This window comes from Perissodus microlepis, chromosome 6, assembly GCF_051167445.1.
Source record: "Perissodus microlepis isolate ML-2025 ecotype Zambia chromosome 6, ASM5116744v1, whole genome shotgun sequence".
NCBI classification, from domain to species: domain Eukaryota; kingdom Metazoa; phylum Chordata; class Actinopteri; order Cichliformes; family Cichlidae; genus Perissodus; species Perissodus microlepis.
Genome location: NC_140466.1, coordinates 12,114,577 through 12,130,800, shown reverse-complemented (window position 1 = coordinate 12,130,800; position 16,224 = coordinate 12,114,577). Strand labels below are relative to the sequence as shown.

Here is a 16,224-nt window from a genome sequence, read left to right as displayed (position 1 = left end):
TAAACTACAGATGAACTGTACATGTGTAGCATGCCTGAGCCCAACTGAACCGCACATGGGCACATGGGCACATGGGCACATACTCCATTAACACAAGCAACCTACAGAACCTAAAAGATCTGCTGCTAAACTTCCAGATACCACGAGGCACCTTCACAGCCTATGACAGCAAAGCGTGTAATAGACACACTGGTCTGCTGTGTCCAGTTCACACTTTACCTCTCTAAAGCGTGAAATGGAGACGCAAGTTGCAACAAGGGGAGAAAATATATGTAAAGCCATAAAGTCCACAGTGACCAAGAAAGGTATAAAGTACATTCTAGGCTCCCACTATGCCAGAAATTATTAAGCTAGGTGGCTAATTTGTATTTGCTCATGAATGCATTAGTAATGTCTCTTTAAATGCTTTACTTTGATTATTTTCATGTTGGCCTGAAATGAAATATCTCCCTCTACTGGTACTGCAGCTTCTGCATGCGTGTCCATTTCACGCTTTGGAGAGGCAAAGTGTGAAATGGACACTGTGGACCGGCGTGTCTATTACACGCTATGCCATGATACCGGGTTGTGTGCACGCCTTGCTGTAGTGGGTCAAAGCTGTTTTGGTGGCACCCAGAGGACCAGAAGAACGGTGTCGTCATAGCATCTGGGTTCTCAAGTATAAATTCTGACATCCAGCATTACCCAAAAACTTGGTCGAGGTGAAGTTACAATTTCAAAGTTAGCCACATAAACAAATTACACGGATTTAAAACTACAGGATGTGTTATTTTTTGAGCACTTTAGATTCAAAAAAGAAGAGCTGAAATTTAAAACATGGGAGCTTCTTGTTGCCTGTTTCATTATAGAATAACAAATCAGTCTTTACCTTAAATACAAACTAGCTTTACCTGTGCCAGGATTTAGTGTCACAGAGTAACAAAAAGACATGAAATCCAAAACTACAAGTATTATTGTTATTCAGCTGTTTCTTAAACCTTTTTTGTAGAAGAAGTTCTGCTGGTACAACTAAGCCATCCTTTACTCATGACTGTTTGTGCTCTTCAGTTGCAGTCAAGTAGTTAAGGTAAATCAACAGTTACCCAAAACAAAAGAAAAATGCATTTAACATACACACATGATAACAGGTTTAAAATATTGATGAAAGACTTTTAGTAAGCATCAGGAATGTAACAAAAAAAGCTTAAATGGAAGATAATTTGCAGGCTTGTGGGTTGGAAATCACCTATAAGCAATTTGGTGATGCTGTCAGAAAAGGCCATACTGCCCCCCAGTGGTGGATTTTGATGCAATAACACTGCTCAGATCCTTTTTTTCTACAGAGGTTTCACATGTGATAATAAACTTGGCACCACTGTAGGCCTGGATGTTGCACTTTATATGGTCCTGTATGTCCCTTTTGATGCTGTCTTGGCCTCACTGTCTTGGCTTTTTAACAGTGTTCTCTTTTGTCCTTACTTTGCTGATGTACCTCTCTCTTCATCTCCTTTCTAACCCATGCTTTTTTCCCTATTATCATGAATTTACCACACTTATACTTTTGTTTTTCTCACCTTCCATGTGCCCACCACTTTTGCGATTGTTTTCCTGTCTTCCTGCCTCACTCTGGCTGTCTACACACATCTCAGGGCTATAAAGCTGTGGAGCGTGCTACCTCCTTCAGGTCCTGTCTGAAGAAGGAGCTGGCAAGCAGATAAGTATCACTAACAGCTACAGTTCAAGGAGTTTGTTCGTTGTTATTTCTAGAGTTGCAGGTAGTTTCTTGACATGAATTCAGTCTGGATTATGGCTTCTTTTGCGTGTCTGATTCACCTGAACTGTTTAGCCTTATTACAATGTATTACAGAATGGGTTTTCATATAATTCATAGCGTATACTGTACAATATTTTGTGAACCTGTATGTGTAAGAGTAGGACCAGTAGGTTGCTGAATATCTTCAGTAAGATCTGAGGGCATTTTACTCCACTGTGATACTTTAAAAACTGCCACTGTGTCCCAGTAGTTGCCATATTTTAGTTGACTGTACATTTTGAATAAAGTTTAAAGGTAGTGAGTTGTTGAAGTGAACTGCGTCCGATCGCCCTGTGGTTACCAGGTGAAGGGCAGACAGCACACCTCCTTCTCCAGATGTGTTCGCTCTGAGGCCCGGAGACAGGTGCACCTGTTGTGGAGGAGGTACAAGGAGCCATAGAGAGTGGACGAAATCTGACGGAGCTTCGACGTTAATTAATCAGGAGGAGACAGTATTTGTGGAGCAGTTCTCTCCCGTCGACCTTCAGACTGTACATATGTGATTACTGCAAGCATGACCGCACAAAGCCGGCTGATTCTCTCTGTGATGATAATAAGCAAGTGTCATTCTTTTTTTCTTTTTTTTGTTGCCCTTTTTCCAGTCATCCATCCGTCCATTGATCTGATGTCAGTTATCCTGGGTATGATTTACATGTAGTTAAATGTTGTTTTGTTACGATAGAAATTTAATGTCTGTTCTAATGCGATACCTCCACAATGGTGGGAACTTTGTCATTTTGTTTTTTATAATAAGGAGGAGAACTTTTGGTTAACACTGACACCCTGAAATCTAGAGGCCCAAAAGTTGCTTTCTTTACTCTAATTATTGCATTTATTAAAAACTTGTTTTGTTAGTTCCGCTACAGCACTGCAATCTATAGGAGCACAAGAATCTTTAAACGAGTTCTAGGGGATTAAAGTAACATCCATATAAAACTGATAACAGTTATACAATATGAAACCTGCATGTTGCTGAAACTATATAATTAATTGAATATGTTGTGGATATGTAATGTCCTCAACTCATTTATATTATGTTAAGCAGTAGTTCCATCTAACCCCTTACTTTTTGTTGCACGAACAGTATGACTCACACTACTGTTGCAGTTAGGAATGCTTTATTATCTTAATACTACAGCAGGTCTTGGTATGAAAAATGTATTTCAATATTTTGTCGGGGTGAATGTTTTTGCCTCTTTCGTGTTTCCTGGTTTCCTAGTATTCATAAGTAGATGCACACATAGGTGCCTTTGATCCACCCCCCTTTTCCAAAGCAATTCACGAGTTTTTGAGCTTTTAATTTCAACTACAAAACTTGTGCATTGATGACTACACGTTGTCTTAGCATTACATATGTCTGATAATTGGAACATCAAGTTAAATTGTCTTAATGTATTATAAATTGTTCTGATATTTAAAACGATCATTTAAATGTAACGAGTGCGTTTCTTTAATTAATTTCATGCACGAATAAACTATTTTAAGAAAACAGGAGAATTTCCTCTCTGTCCCTGAGCATGCGCAACAAAACAAAACGTTAATAACTGGGGAGTCTCCTGGCTATCTGGCTTTATTTTAAAGCTTTTAAAAATTGAGACTGTTTCTTTAAGCCAAAGCGAATGTGCTGCTGGACAACATGCTGGTGAGTAGTTTGTTTCAAAGGTGATTAAAATATTTTTATAGAAAGAAAATTGAGATGGAGGCGTGGTTTCTCTGGGTGAAAACATTTATGTTAGCCGATAATTAGCTACAGCCTGTTTAAAATGTAGTTAAAAAATACTGTCGACTGAGCCTTTTGTGGCGCACTTTTATTTTAGTTTTCGCCCTTAGTGAGTTGCTTTTAGTTGCAGGTGAAACTATTTCACCTAGCTTTTTCAGTTAAAGTTAGGCGTCTGTGTTGAAGTCATTCGACGCCTAGTGAGTTTTTCTAGGATGTTGTGTACTAAGGTAACGGGGTTCTTTTTATTTTTATTATTTTAAGCAAAATTAACCAAAATATACATTTTGGCAATCTTTTAAACATTGAATATCGCGTGACGATTAAACTCTGCTAGCCAATGAAATGCTGCCCTCGTGTGTCGTAACAAGGGTAGCTGCGGTGCTACATGTACAGATTCGACGTCTTATATTACAGAAGAAAAAACAATAGACGTGTCTCTTTTTTGTGATTCGTGTATCGTTAATATTTTAACCAATTGTTTCGAGTTTAAACTTTTTTTTAATTAAACAAATTGTAATAGTTGTTTCTAAGCGGAACGCTTCCTCTTTGCCAGATTCATGTCAGGAGTATAATAAGCGATGCACCACACAACATTTATTTAAACTTAAAGTTACTGCTATTTCCATGATCAACGCATTGTTTCTTTCAATTTTTATGTTATTCACAACTTCATATTTCAGGGAAACAATAAAAATCACGGTTGTTACAGATTTCTGAGTGAAAATAAATAAATTCGTATAGTGACGTATGCGACTGCTTTCGCAAAGCATTGTGGGACTGGAAACTGGATTTTAAAACTTAAATAAACAGCTTTAGCCACACTTTTAGATTTACTTGCATAATCGTAGCTCTGTAAAAGTTATAGTCTACTAACTCCTCGCGGACTGATCGTTTAGGTCATGTTTAACAATTGACATAAACCGTGAGTGAGAACGGCGTTCCCGAGAATCACCTCTTGCTTCGACCCAGAATTTCGTTAAGACTATACTTTCAGGGATCATTTCTATAGTTTCTAACTTGAGAAATGTGTTTCTAAAGTGTTTGGTCTCGCTAACCACGATGAAGAGTCGTGATATTCCCTTCTGAGCGTGAAGCGGATAGAGAATAATGATTCAGTTCATACGTTCTTTATCATTGATGACCGGTCTTTACTTCCTTGTGGAGTAATGAGGAAGGGAATATGATCAGAGTGGTTACGAATAGTGTGCAAAGCTATCCATGTTATAGGAGTACTTAATTTTGGTAACATTTGTTTATAGCAGTGACAAATGTAAAAATAGCCGCATGATCTCAAAGTTTTGAAACAGTTTACCTCATCTCTAGAACAAGTCTCAAGTTAACCCTTTTGTCAAGTCATGTGTACTTAAATTGTGCATAAAAAAGTCCCTCGTGTTTGAGGGACATTTACACAATCTATCTTATTTGTCAGTGAGTGAGAGAGACTGGCCTTTTGAATCTTTTCCGCTTCAACAGAATGTCGCCACTATCACAAAGTCATTTTTGTAACCTTTATTTACACGTCATGTTCCCTAATAACTTTTATAAAATTGATCTGTTAGTCTGGCCGTTCTCTCTTGTACATTTGCTGTCAGTATTGTTAGAGGTATCCAGTGATTGGATGTGCTACATAGTATTATTTGCATAAACACAGTTGATTGGCCAAATCATGGTAACAGGCGGAGCGTATTGAATGTCAAAGAGGAACCCTGAGTGCAGAAGACTTTACAGAAAAGCACATGAGGTTTCCACATGTAAACACACTAAGACTATACTTTCAGGGATCATTTCTATAGTTTCTAACTTGAGAGATGTGTTTCTAAAGTGTACGGTCTCGCTAACCACGATGAAGAGTTGTGATATTCCTTTCTGAGCGTGAAGTGGATAGAGAATAATGTTTCAGTTCATATGTTCTCTGTTATTGATGACTGGTCTTTACTTCCTTGTGGAGTAATGAGGAAGGGAATATGATCAGAGTGGTTATAATGGGTACAAAATAAATCATAAGAAGCTATGTTTTCAGCGGGGATGGTTTCCTGTGGCAGCAACAGGCATTACATACAAGTGTTGTCTTCATTCTTTTTGTTAACACCATTTTGTGAAATAACCGTACGGACAGTACTTTTAAAATATAAAACAGGGCTTCTTATCATACCCAAGTATCAATAATTATTATCAACACATGATTGTCATGTCATTTTTGAGTTTTATGGAGTTTATTCTCACCTACTTTGTATGTAGACTGAGTAGATCCCAATAATCTTTCATACAGATGTTTCAACACTGCTGCATTTCGTGTAGGAAGGACAATATATTCCGGCAACAAAACCAAATTTATATAGACAACAGAAAAAACAAACAAACAAAAACATTCCCCCAAAAACAAATTAAGAACAAATTACACAAGGAGGAGGACGAATCCAAGGCCTTCAGCATCGAGCCAGACCGGACTAGCTGAATCTGTACTGATAATAAAAGAATACCCAGTTCTACTTTAGCAGACTGATTACCTGCAGGCCTTACTGAGATATTCAATAGATTCAGCCCACTGAAACGTGTGAAATTATTTTTTATTGGAAGTTAAAAAAAAATCTCAAACATGAAGTGAGAACAGGTCTGAATCAAACCTTTTTGTCCAGTCATGTGTTTGTTTATTGTACATAGAACAAAAAAAAAAAAGCACATTTAAATTCCAGATCTACAAAAACAATTTCAGAACATGTATGTGTAAAAGATGTGTAGTTATACTTTTTATGTTTAGTTACGCTTACTATACTACAGTTAAAGAATTCATAATAAATATATTCATGATGCACTCACTTCATAAATCATGAGCCAACTTTATAAGTTAAAAATATCAGTAGTCGGGGCAGCTGTGTCTCTCTGTTGTCTAATAATCTGTCTGTATGTGAAGGAACCTGCAAGTTAGCACAGTCTATTTATGTACTCAGATTGCTAAACCACCTTATATTTTTTGTACTTCATGTTTGAGGGACACTTACACAATCTGTCTAATTTGTCAGTGAGTGAGAGGCGGGCCTTTTGAATCTTTTCAGCTTCAACTGAATGTCGCAACCATCACACTTTTGTGATGGTTTTATTTACACGTCATGTTCCCTAAAAACTTTTATAAAGTTGATCTGTTAGTCTGGCCATTCTCTCTTGTATGTTTCCCGTCAGTATTGTTAGAGGTATCCAGTGATTGGATGTGCTACACAGTATTATTTGCATAAATACAGATGATTGGCCAAATCATGGTAACAGGCGGAGCTTATTGAAAGTCAGAGAGGAACCCTGAGTGATGAAGACTTCACGGAAAAGCAGATGCAGTTTTCTGATGTTAGCACACTAAGACTATACTTTCAGGGATCATTTCTATAGTTTCTAACTTGAGAAATGTGTTTCTAAAGTGTTTGGTCTCGCTAACCACGATGATGAGTCGTGATATTCCTTTCTGAGCGTGAAGCGGATAGAGAATAATGATTAATTTCATACATTCTTTATCATTGATGATCGGTCTTTATTTCCTTGCGGAGTAATGAGGAAGGGAATATGATCAGAGTGGTTACTAAAACTGTTTAAATAAAACTGAATGACTGGTTTAAACACTGCTACAGTAGTATTATGCAGTGTTAATACGCTGTTCCACAGAGATGGCAATCTGAGCCTTTCCTTAATGTCACTTCACAGTGGCACTTCTGTAAAATCACCTTGCACAGTTCAAAACCGGTGATACTTATTATACCAAATTATTAATGATCAACATGTTTTTCATATCTTCAGTAGATTTAAATGCTGCTACTTTGTATGTGGCCTGAGTAGGCCCCAGTAAGCTTTGTAAAAGATCTTTCAACTACGGTGGCATCAAGTGTGATCGAATGTTGCTAATTATGCTGATGGAAAATGAAGATGAACAAGAGAAAATCAAATGTCTACATTTGTCATGTTTAACATATTTCGGGGTTCAGTTAGTGTCTTTTTGGGCAGTTTACCTCTTCAGCCTTGGAAACGCTGCAAGTATACATAGGTAGGCTAACCAATAAATATTAGGATATATGACTTATCATTCCTTCCAATCTAAAGGATCATGTGTCCTTGGAACAGATGCAGCCGTGGGCTATTTTTTGACCTCCACAGCTGCATCAGCAAACTGTCCTTTGCTTCTGCTGCTGGTGTTGATGACTTTTAACATTTCAAGGAATTTATGTTGTTATCTGTTTTGTTCTGCACTCTGCTAGTCAGACTTTTAAGCAGAAACTAAGGCAGCAGTTGAAACTGGGGCAAAGCGCACCAAAACCTATATTACTTATGGTCATGTAACACGGGTGTTTCGAACTATACTTTGTAGCAGTGTTTCAAAACATCTGCTTAACACGCTGCTAAAACATAAATATCGAGTCCCATCCCTAGCCATCCTACACACTAGAGGTAGTTCTCAGAGGCATGTCTCAGTGTTATGGAGCAAGAGGATTGACCAACATTGGTATTGTCTCTCCTCTGTGTCTAGTGTGTTGCTCTGGTTTCATCAAACAGCAGATTTGCACAGCTCCTCTAATGCGCACACTCTTTGCTCCTCTGTCTCCTTTCATCCTCTGTATTTATGTTCTTTGCATAAACACAGATGATTGGACAAGACATGGCAACTGCACAAGGTTATTGAATAGCAGAGAAGAACCCTGACTGATGAAGACTTTACTGAATACCACATGCAGTTTACACATGTGCGCACATTAAGACTATACTTTCAGGGCTCATTTCTATAGTTTCTGACTTGAGAAATGTGTTTCAAAAGTGTACTGTCTCGCTAACCACGATGATGAGTCATGATGTTTCCTTCTGAGCATGAAGCTGGTGGAGAACAATGATTCGTTTCATACCCTCTCTATCATTGATGATTGCTCTTTGCTGAGCACTGAGGAAGGGAACATGATCAGAGTGGTTATAAGTGTTAAAAAGTAGTAAAGTGCTGTTTAGTTGTTGTCTTGGATGCTTGTGTTTAAAGTTTCTGTTATAGAAACCATTACCTTAGCAAAAAGTCATCTTGGTTGTTGCACTGAAATCTTAAAAGAGGATTGAGGACTGTCAGAGTGTCAGGTTAATAAATTGGAAAGAAAAAAAAGTTATACATCCTTAAATGTTATCCAGGTGCTTTTACACAGTCTTACTTCTTAATGACTCAGAGACATGAACCTTTTGAATCTTTTCAACCTGAAACAAATAGTCCTTTTCATGAAGTCATTGTCATGTAACCTTTATTTACCATCCCTCCTACCTGTTATTTTTTTTCTTTTATTTAGTGCTGTCATTCTCTCTTACATGTTTGTACAGTGTTTTTCACATAGACTGGAGGAGCATGAAGCTGATAGACAGTTTTATTTCATGTGTTGTCTGTTATTGACAATCAGAGTGGTTACGCAGCCATGCCAAGAGTAAAATTACATTAATTCTTTCGATTGAATATTTTGCTTTTGAGTGTCTAGGGTGCTACCCTCTGCCTCACCTCAAGGTGGTGACAAAGTTCACATTTTACATGGAGTAGCATTACTAAATTTCAAAGTGCAACTATGGCCATTGTGATTTGAACAAACAATTACCTGGACATTATGACAAGAAGGACAGTCTCGAGTGAACACGTTCGATGATTATTTTGAAAAATGGTGATTAGGCTGACCTTAAAAAAAACAAAATGTGCACTGTGTCACCTTTAGATGGGGCAGAGCTTAGCGACACCTACAGACTGGAAGTTTTTAAGATGTTTAACATGTTACAGAAAAGTGTATTTATGGATGAGTGAAGTTTCCAAAAGATTTTAAACCATCTTTAACTGAAACGTTTCATCTTTGCCAGCCTCCTTTCAAGATCATAAAACTATAGTTATTAAATCTACTGCCTCTTATTTCAATCAGAATCAGATACTTTAATAATCTCTAAGGAAATTGTGTATTTACTTGGGGATATATATTCAGATTCTTTTAAACAGTTTGGGTAACCACTCAGAAAAGAATATATATTTTTTATATTCCAGAGGACAAGGCTTTTTTGGAACTCCAATTATCCATCCATTCTCTTCCATTTATAAATAATAGCTGGGATAATATAAATATTATCCCAGCTGTCAGGTTACCAGTCTGTCATAGAGCTAACACAGAGAGACAGACAACCATTCTCACTCACATTCAAACCTATGGGCAATTTAGAATGGCCAGTTAACCTTACCCCAATATCTGGATGTCTTTGGACTGTGGGAGGAAGCCAGAGTACCCAGGGAGAACATGCAACTCCACACAGAAAGCTTCTCCAGATGGTGGAGTCAACCTCAGGACCTTCTTGCTCTTAGACTAGTCCTAACTACCATGCTAGCCACTGTACAACCATGCTACAATTCTAATGTAATGTATTTCTGAAGCAGAGAATCCATATAAGTGGACTGTAGAAAAAATTGAGAGTTAAGTTATTAGTGAAAAGCATAAGTTATCATAGTGATGTAGCCAGGTAAAAAGAGAGCCACCTCCATTACATGAGAGGATGTTAATGAACATCATTATTGTTTTGTTCACTCATTAGGTGGTTGTTTTGCAGCAGAGGTAAAACCTGTGAGAGAAAAGTCATCTTGCAAATGGCTTGTTAGATTGTCTGGTATTGCTTGTGATTTGACGAATGCATTTCGTTAGTGTGCATGAAATGAAATGTAATGATGAACTGTGATGATTCTTTCTAGGCATTAAGTTAATAAGGAGAAAGTGCTTTTACTTTTTGCAATAAGTGACAGAAGTGAACTTTTTTTTTAAAACTTTACAGTATTTTTAAATTGGATTAAATGTAAATAAGTTACCATTATGCTCATTCATCATAGACACATGGTTTAAATTGCCCTCACAACCCTAAGTGAGAATATGCGTCCTCATAATGACCTGGTCTGTCCATCCGCAGTTTTTTTGGAAATAAGTCTTTATTTGAGATCTGCATTTCAAAATTGTATGGTTTTGCAATCCACAATGATGAGTTGTTGTTTTTTTCTGAGTGTGTAAAACACAGGGAATAATAATTTGCTTAATGTCTTCTTGGTGGTTGATTACTGATCAATGCTTCCCTGTGGCTCAGTGAAGACGTGAATTTGAAAAGAGGGGAAGTCCTGTTTAAAATTAAAAGGCTTGTTTGTTGTTCTGGTTTTTTTTTTCTCCTGCTGATTTCTAGTTTTAAATGGTCAAATAAAGGTCAGTGCCAAGTAGGGCTGCCACAAACGATTATTTTGATAGTCGACTAGTCACCGATTATTTTTGCGATTAGTCGACTAATCAGATCATCATCCATTGAACGTATAACGTACAGCTTATTGCACCAGCAGCATCTGCTCTTATATAACTATCATTAGCTTACAGCTTTAAGTGTTTAAGGTATGTGCTAACTAAAAATAAAGACAAGATGATAGTTTATTAAATTTTAATTAAATTTGCAGATTGTTTCGGTTAAGTTTAATAAACACCTTGCTATCTAAAATATAACAGGACACCGGAGTATATTCTCCAGCATCTCACACTTCTGATAATCAGCTGTCTGCTTGATGTTTATTCAGCTGTGTAAAAACTATCAGCCAAACCGATTTACTTAGGAACAAATAAAATACTGAAAAAAGCCAAACAATGACATTTTGAAGTTATCTAAGTGACTTATATATCATGTTTAACCTGAGTAGTGAAAGACGGCGGTGGGTTTGAAAACGATTTGCCGGGAGTCCGGTGTTCTCACGGCTCTAGTGAGCCTTGAACCCCGGCTAGCTATCGAGCTAGTGGGTAACAGACGTCTCCGAAAACATCGGAGCGCTTTTGAAAATATTTGGTGTCTTGATAAACTGAGCAGATATTTGAGGTTTACACAGCTACATTCTCGCCTGAAAATATGTTAAACGTTTATTTTGTGACCCAGAAAGAATAATAAGAGTAATATTAAAACTAACTAGCTGCCGCCATTGTTGATAACTGCGCCAGGCCGCGCTATGAATTCTGGGACAGAGCTACTTCTTCTTCGGGGTTTAACGGCAGCTGGCATCCTTGTACATGCAGTGCTGCCATCTTCTGTTTCAGTCCGTTATTACACTCTTAAATCCTACTACTTATTCCTGCGTCTTTTGTGATCTTACAAAGCTTCAAACAACGCGTCGACTATTAAATCAGTCGTCGACGATTTTAATAGTCGATGTAATCGTGATTAGTCGACTAATCGTGGCAGCCCTAGTGCCAAGCAGAAATTATCTAATAAACTATTAACTGAGACCAAGCTTGAGGTGACCTGGGTCCAGATAAATGTCAGAATTTGTATGGATGTGAGCAGAATCAACCTTTGGAATTTACTTACCTGGATGATTGAGCATGCATCACAAGAATGGCTGTTGCTATGGTAAACATGTTACTAGATAAACAATTTGCTTTTGAGAAAAAAAAAGCAAAAAAAAAAACTGTGTATGGCAAGGGTGATGTTAATATAATGTTGTGGTAGGAGTCATTGTTAATTGTGAAGTCCTTTGAAAACCAATTCATGGAAGTATATATTGGAAAGGAAGAATGTTGAAAAAGACTTCCTGAAAAAACTAGTAAAGAAAATCTAATTTGGTTCAATAAGTCTTTATTCTTATTTTTAACTTCTTTATTATGCCAAGCAATAATACATAATACGTAATTATTGCCTTTACTTCTGAACCATGAGTGACAAAGTCATTGCTGTGAATAAGGTGTGGATTAATGATAACAGAAAAGCCTCTGAACCTGCTTTCAAAATGTGCTTTGTTTTAGTGATTAGAGTTAAGCACCAAACCAATAACCATCTGTAGGGTTCTATCATCTGGCTCTGATGACAGAGTCCACATTTTACATGCGATACAAGTGGTGACTGTGATGGTGACTACTGAATTCCATTTCCATACCTGGAAGTCTACCTTGCATGGGATGATTGTACCTGTGTTTTTAGTGATATAACCTCAGCTTGGTGAAACATATTTAAACCATTTCCTATAACCACTCAGATCATATTCCCTTTGTCAAAGCTCTGAAAAGAAATAATGAACATTCATCAATGACAGAAAACACATCCAACAAAAAAAAAAGATAAAAAACAAGAATTATGCACCTGAAGTCAAGGTTTATTTGAATTCTGCTAGTTTAGAGAGAAAATGGGGTTACAGGTTGTTGGGGGGTTTTTTTTGTTTTTTTTTTGGAGTTGTGGTCCTAAACTTTTGATCAGCTGTAAACAGCCTGTTTCTGTTTAAGCCTTGTTTTTAATAAATTTCATTCTCAAAAAAAAGTTTGCTTGAAGAGCTGGTAGACTGACAACATTTTGTCCAAGTTTAAGAAATTCTTCTTCAACAGACTCGCCTCTGTCACTCACTAAAAAAAGAAAATGTGTGCAAAGTCCCTTAAATAACCTTTTTTTTAAGTTAATACAACCACTGAGTTCTACTTACACATGAAGAAACTTGATTGTACCTTTGCTTTTAGTGCTATGACACCAGCATTTCTTAGAACCACTCAGATCACATTCCCTTTGTCAAAACTCCAAAAATAAGCAATGAACAGTCAATGAACAGTCAATGAACAGAAAACACACGACAAAGTCACAGTTGTCCGTCACTTTCATACTCAAAAGGGAACATCACAACTCATCATCGTGGTTAGCGAGACCATAGACTCTAGAAACACATTTCTCAAGTCAAAAACTATATAAATGATCCCTGAAAGTACAGTCTTAGCTAAGCAATGTCCAGAAAGAGCTAGCGATTCCCAGGACAGTCACTCTCACTAATGGTTTGCCTCAGCTTTCAAAGCTGGTCAAACATGAACATTAGCTCAGACAATGAGACGTAAATGCAGTTTGAAATTTGGTAACCGCTGTTCTATGTAAAATGTGTCCTTTGTCAGCACCTCGAGGTGTGGCAGAGGTTGGCACCCTAGACACTCAAAAGTAAAATATCCAATCTAAAAAAGTGAATGTAATTTTACATTTTGCATGGTTCTGTAACCAAACATACAGCATTTTGCAGTTGCAGATACCATTCTCCAAACCTGAAGGCAATGCGTTACGTGAGGTGCTATCATCATTGTTCCACAGAGTGAGACTGTCAATGCAAAGTTCAATGCACTTACTGAAATTAAAAACCAAGATCTGCACATACACAAGTGCAAGGGAGCATAATGTGTGATCTAAAAATAGCAGCCAGAGGTGTACAAGAAGAAGACCTTAATTCAATTCAATATTTTATTGTCCCACAACACGAAATTAGTATAGCACCAAGGGCAACAATAAGAATAAACAAAACAATAACAAAAAGCCACAAGACAGTTATTTGCCATTAAGGAGACGGGTTGCAGTAAGGATAAAAGAAACCTCAGGTTTTTTGGTCTTCCTCACAGGTACTCTAAAACAACAGCCAGAGGGCAACAAGTTAAACTCAGTGTGAAGTGAATGGTTAAAACAATTAACAATAGAATGAGCCTTCCTCAGCACATGCTTGTTATAAATGGCCAAAAGTCTGTCTTGCCAATGCCCTGAGATTTTGCTGGCAGTTTTTACCAAAAGTCCCAACTGATTCTTGTTCTTCAGAGTCACGTTACCAAACCAAGCAGCGATACAGAAAGAAATAACAGATTCAGTAAAACTTCTGTAGAGCAAGTACAACATTTCAGATGAGACAGTAAAGATTTAATATTCCTTAAATGCGAGATTGGCCAAATTTTGATCAGGTAATGCTCTTAGTTTTCACAAATCTGCTGTCAGAACATTTTAATCCCACCTGATAGGTGGAAAAGTGGACTTTAGATATATTCGCACGGCGCAGACTTTTTGAAAGCCAGTATCATCATCGAAGACCCCTCGCACCCTCGACACTCACTTTTTCCCCCCTTCCCTCTGGTAAACGCTACAGGTCCATCAGGTCAAAGACAAACAGACTCAATAGAAGCTTCTACCCACAGGCTGTCAAACATGCCCTACCTCCGCCCTGATTGGAGGATAACTGCACTGCCAACACTCATGGACATTACCTCTTTAAACAGTATTTATTATAACCGTATTTATTATAGTAGCAACAGTATCCCCCCACACACACACACACTCAATGTGCAATATCACTGATCACACTGCACCTCACAATGCACCTGCTCCTCATTAGTGATGTGTCGGTCGCGAACGAAATGGCTCTTAGAGCCGGATCTTTGACGTGAACGACACGAGCCGTGGGGTTTTTTTTTTCCTTCTCTCACACTTTTTTCCGCTTCACTCCGCATGCGAGCCTTGTGCTTTGCGCTGAGCAGAGGGGGGAGGGGCGGTAGTTACACTCGCAGTAGCACAGGAACAGAGCAGGAGGGAGAGAGGGAGAGAGAGAGAAAGAGAGCCAGGGATTAGAAAGGTATAGTAATCATCCACAACTATTTTCAGTTGCGGATGATAAAGGATTCAGAAAGTTTATTCATGCAAGCCCATATGACAGAGAATATGCATCTTCTTTTTGTTTTCATATTTTAATTTATATTTAATTGTGTTGTGGTTTGCAGCGTTTTGTGTTGTTTCATTTTAAATTTGTTGAAAAGGAAAAAGCTGAAAATCTAAATAGTTAAAAATTGAACTGTGACTAGTTGGTTTTTGTATTATATGATTTATTTATTACATTTTATGTGGAGTGAATAAATAAAAGTATATTTACGGTGGCCCCTAGAGACAAAGGACGTACAAACTTCAAAACACGTACAAACCCTGAAGCACATAAAAACTCCAAAACACGTAAAAACACAACAGAAGTGCTCCAGAATGCTAGGCCCAGCATTGAGCTTTTGTCACCTAGTGGCTACACAAGCCAGCAAGTACCAACGACCGGATTTGGTGTGTGGTAGTAGCAGGTAAATGAGCATTTTTTTTTTTTAATTATTTGAATATATATGAGTGCTTGTGTAGAAATACACAAACAATACACATATGCTTTCAATTGTGTAATTTAAGTGATTTAGGTAGCTCTGTTTTGAAGTTCAGTTAACGCTAGAAATATGTTTCGGAGTTTGTACGTGTTTTGTCTCTAGGGGCCACTGTATATACAGGGAGTGCAGAATTATTAGGCAAGTTGTATTTTTGAGGAATAATTTTATTATTGAACAACAACCGTGTTCTCAATGAACCCAAAAAACTCATTAATATCAAAGCTGAATGTTTTTGGAAGTAGTTTTTAGCTTGTTTGTAGTTTTAGCTATTTTAGGGGGATATCTGTGTGTGCAGGTGACTATTACTGTGCATAATTATTAGGCAACTTAACAAAAAACAAATATATACCCATTTCAATTATTTATTTTTACCAGTGAAACCAATATAACATCTCCACATTCACAAATATACATTTCTGACATTCAAAAACAAAACAAAAACAAATCAGCGACCAATATAGCCACCTTTCTTTGCAAGGACACTCAAAAGCCTGCCATCCATGGATTCTGTCAGTGTTTTGATCTGTTCACCATCAACATTGCGTGCAGCAGCAACCACAGCCTCCCAGACACTGTTCAGAGAGGTGTACTGTTTTCCCTCCTTGTAAATCTCACATTTGATGATGGACCACAGGTTCTCAATGGGGTTCAGATCAGGTGAACAAGGTGGCCATGTCATTAGTTTTCCTTCTTTTATACCCTTTCTTGCCAGCCACGCTGTGGAGTACTTGGACGCGTGTGATGGAGCATTGTCCTGC

At 37.6% G+C, this 16,224-nt stretch overlaps 1 protein-coding gene and 5 non-coding genes across 11 annotated transcripts in view; 5 read left to right on the top strand and 1 right to left on the bottom strand.

The window, feature by feature from the left end:
- The window catches only part of micu3a (mitochondrial calcium uptake 3a), a 48,611-nt gene extending 43,906 nt beyond the window's left edge, over positions 1 to 4,705 (top strand). For 3 of the 6 annotated variants that reach the window (XM_084930820.1, XM_084930822.1, XM_084930823.1), the window contains 2 exons: positions 1,629 to 1,693; positions 2,094 to 4,705. In XM_084930820.1, coding sequence (XP_084786946.1) covers positions 1,629 to 1,693; positions 2,094 to 2,100 — 72 coding nt within the window. In that variant the 3' untranslated portion in view covers positions 2,101 to 4,705. Of the gene's footprint in view, positions 1 to 1,628; positions 1,698 to 2,093 lie in introns of those variants that run through there. The other 3 variants (XM_084930821.1, XM_084930819.1, XM_084930824.1) reach the window with 2 other exon arrangements.
- Positions 4,491 to 4,706, top strand: LOC146385215 (small nucleolar RNA U3). Its single transcript, XR_014800576.1, has one exon. It is a non-coding gene; the product is annotated as a small nucleolar RNA U3 (small nucleolar RNA).
- A 568-nt stretch (positions 4,707 to 5,274) lies between these two features.
- Positions 5,275 to 5,490, top strand: LOC146385214 (small nucleolar RNA U3). Its single transcript, XR_014800578.1, has one exon. It is a non-coding gene; the product is annotated as a small nucleolar RNA U3 (small nucleolar RNA).
- Positions 5,491 to 6,859: 1,369 nt separating this feature from the next.
- Positions 6,860 to 7,075, top strand: LOC146385213 (small nucleolar RNA U3). Its single transcript, XR_014800577.1, has one exon. It is a non-coding gene; the product is annotated as a small nucleolar RNA U3 (small nucleolar RNA).
- Positions 7,076 to 8,241: 1,166 nt separating this feature from the next.
- On the top strand, positions 8,242 to 8,449 carry LOC146385212 (small nucleolar RNA U3). The gene has a single exon (XR_014800579.1). It is a non-coding gene; the product is annotated as a small nucleolar RNA U3 (small nucleolar RNA).
- A 4,573-nt stretch (positions 8,450 to 13,022) lies between these two features.
- Positions 13,023 to 13,246, bottom strand: LOC146385211 (small nucleolar RNA U3). The gene has a single exon (XR_014800584.1). It is a non-coding gene; the product is annotated as a small nucleolar RNA U3 (small nucleolar RNA).
- Positions 13,247 to 16,224: the final 2,978 nt, after the last annotated feature.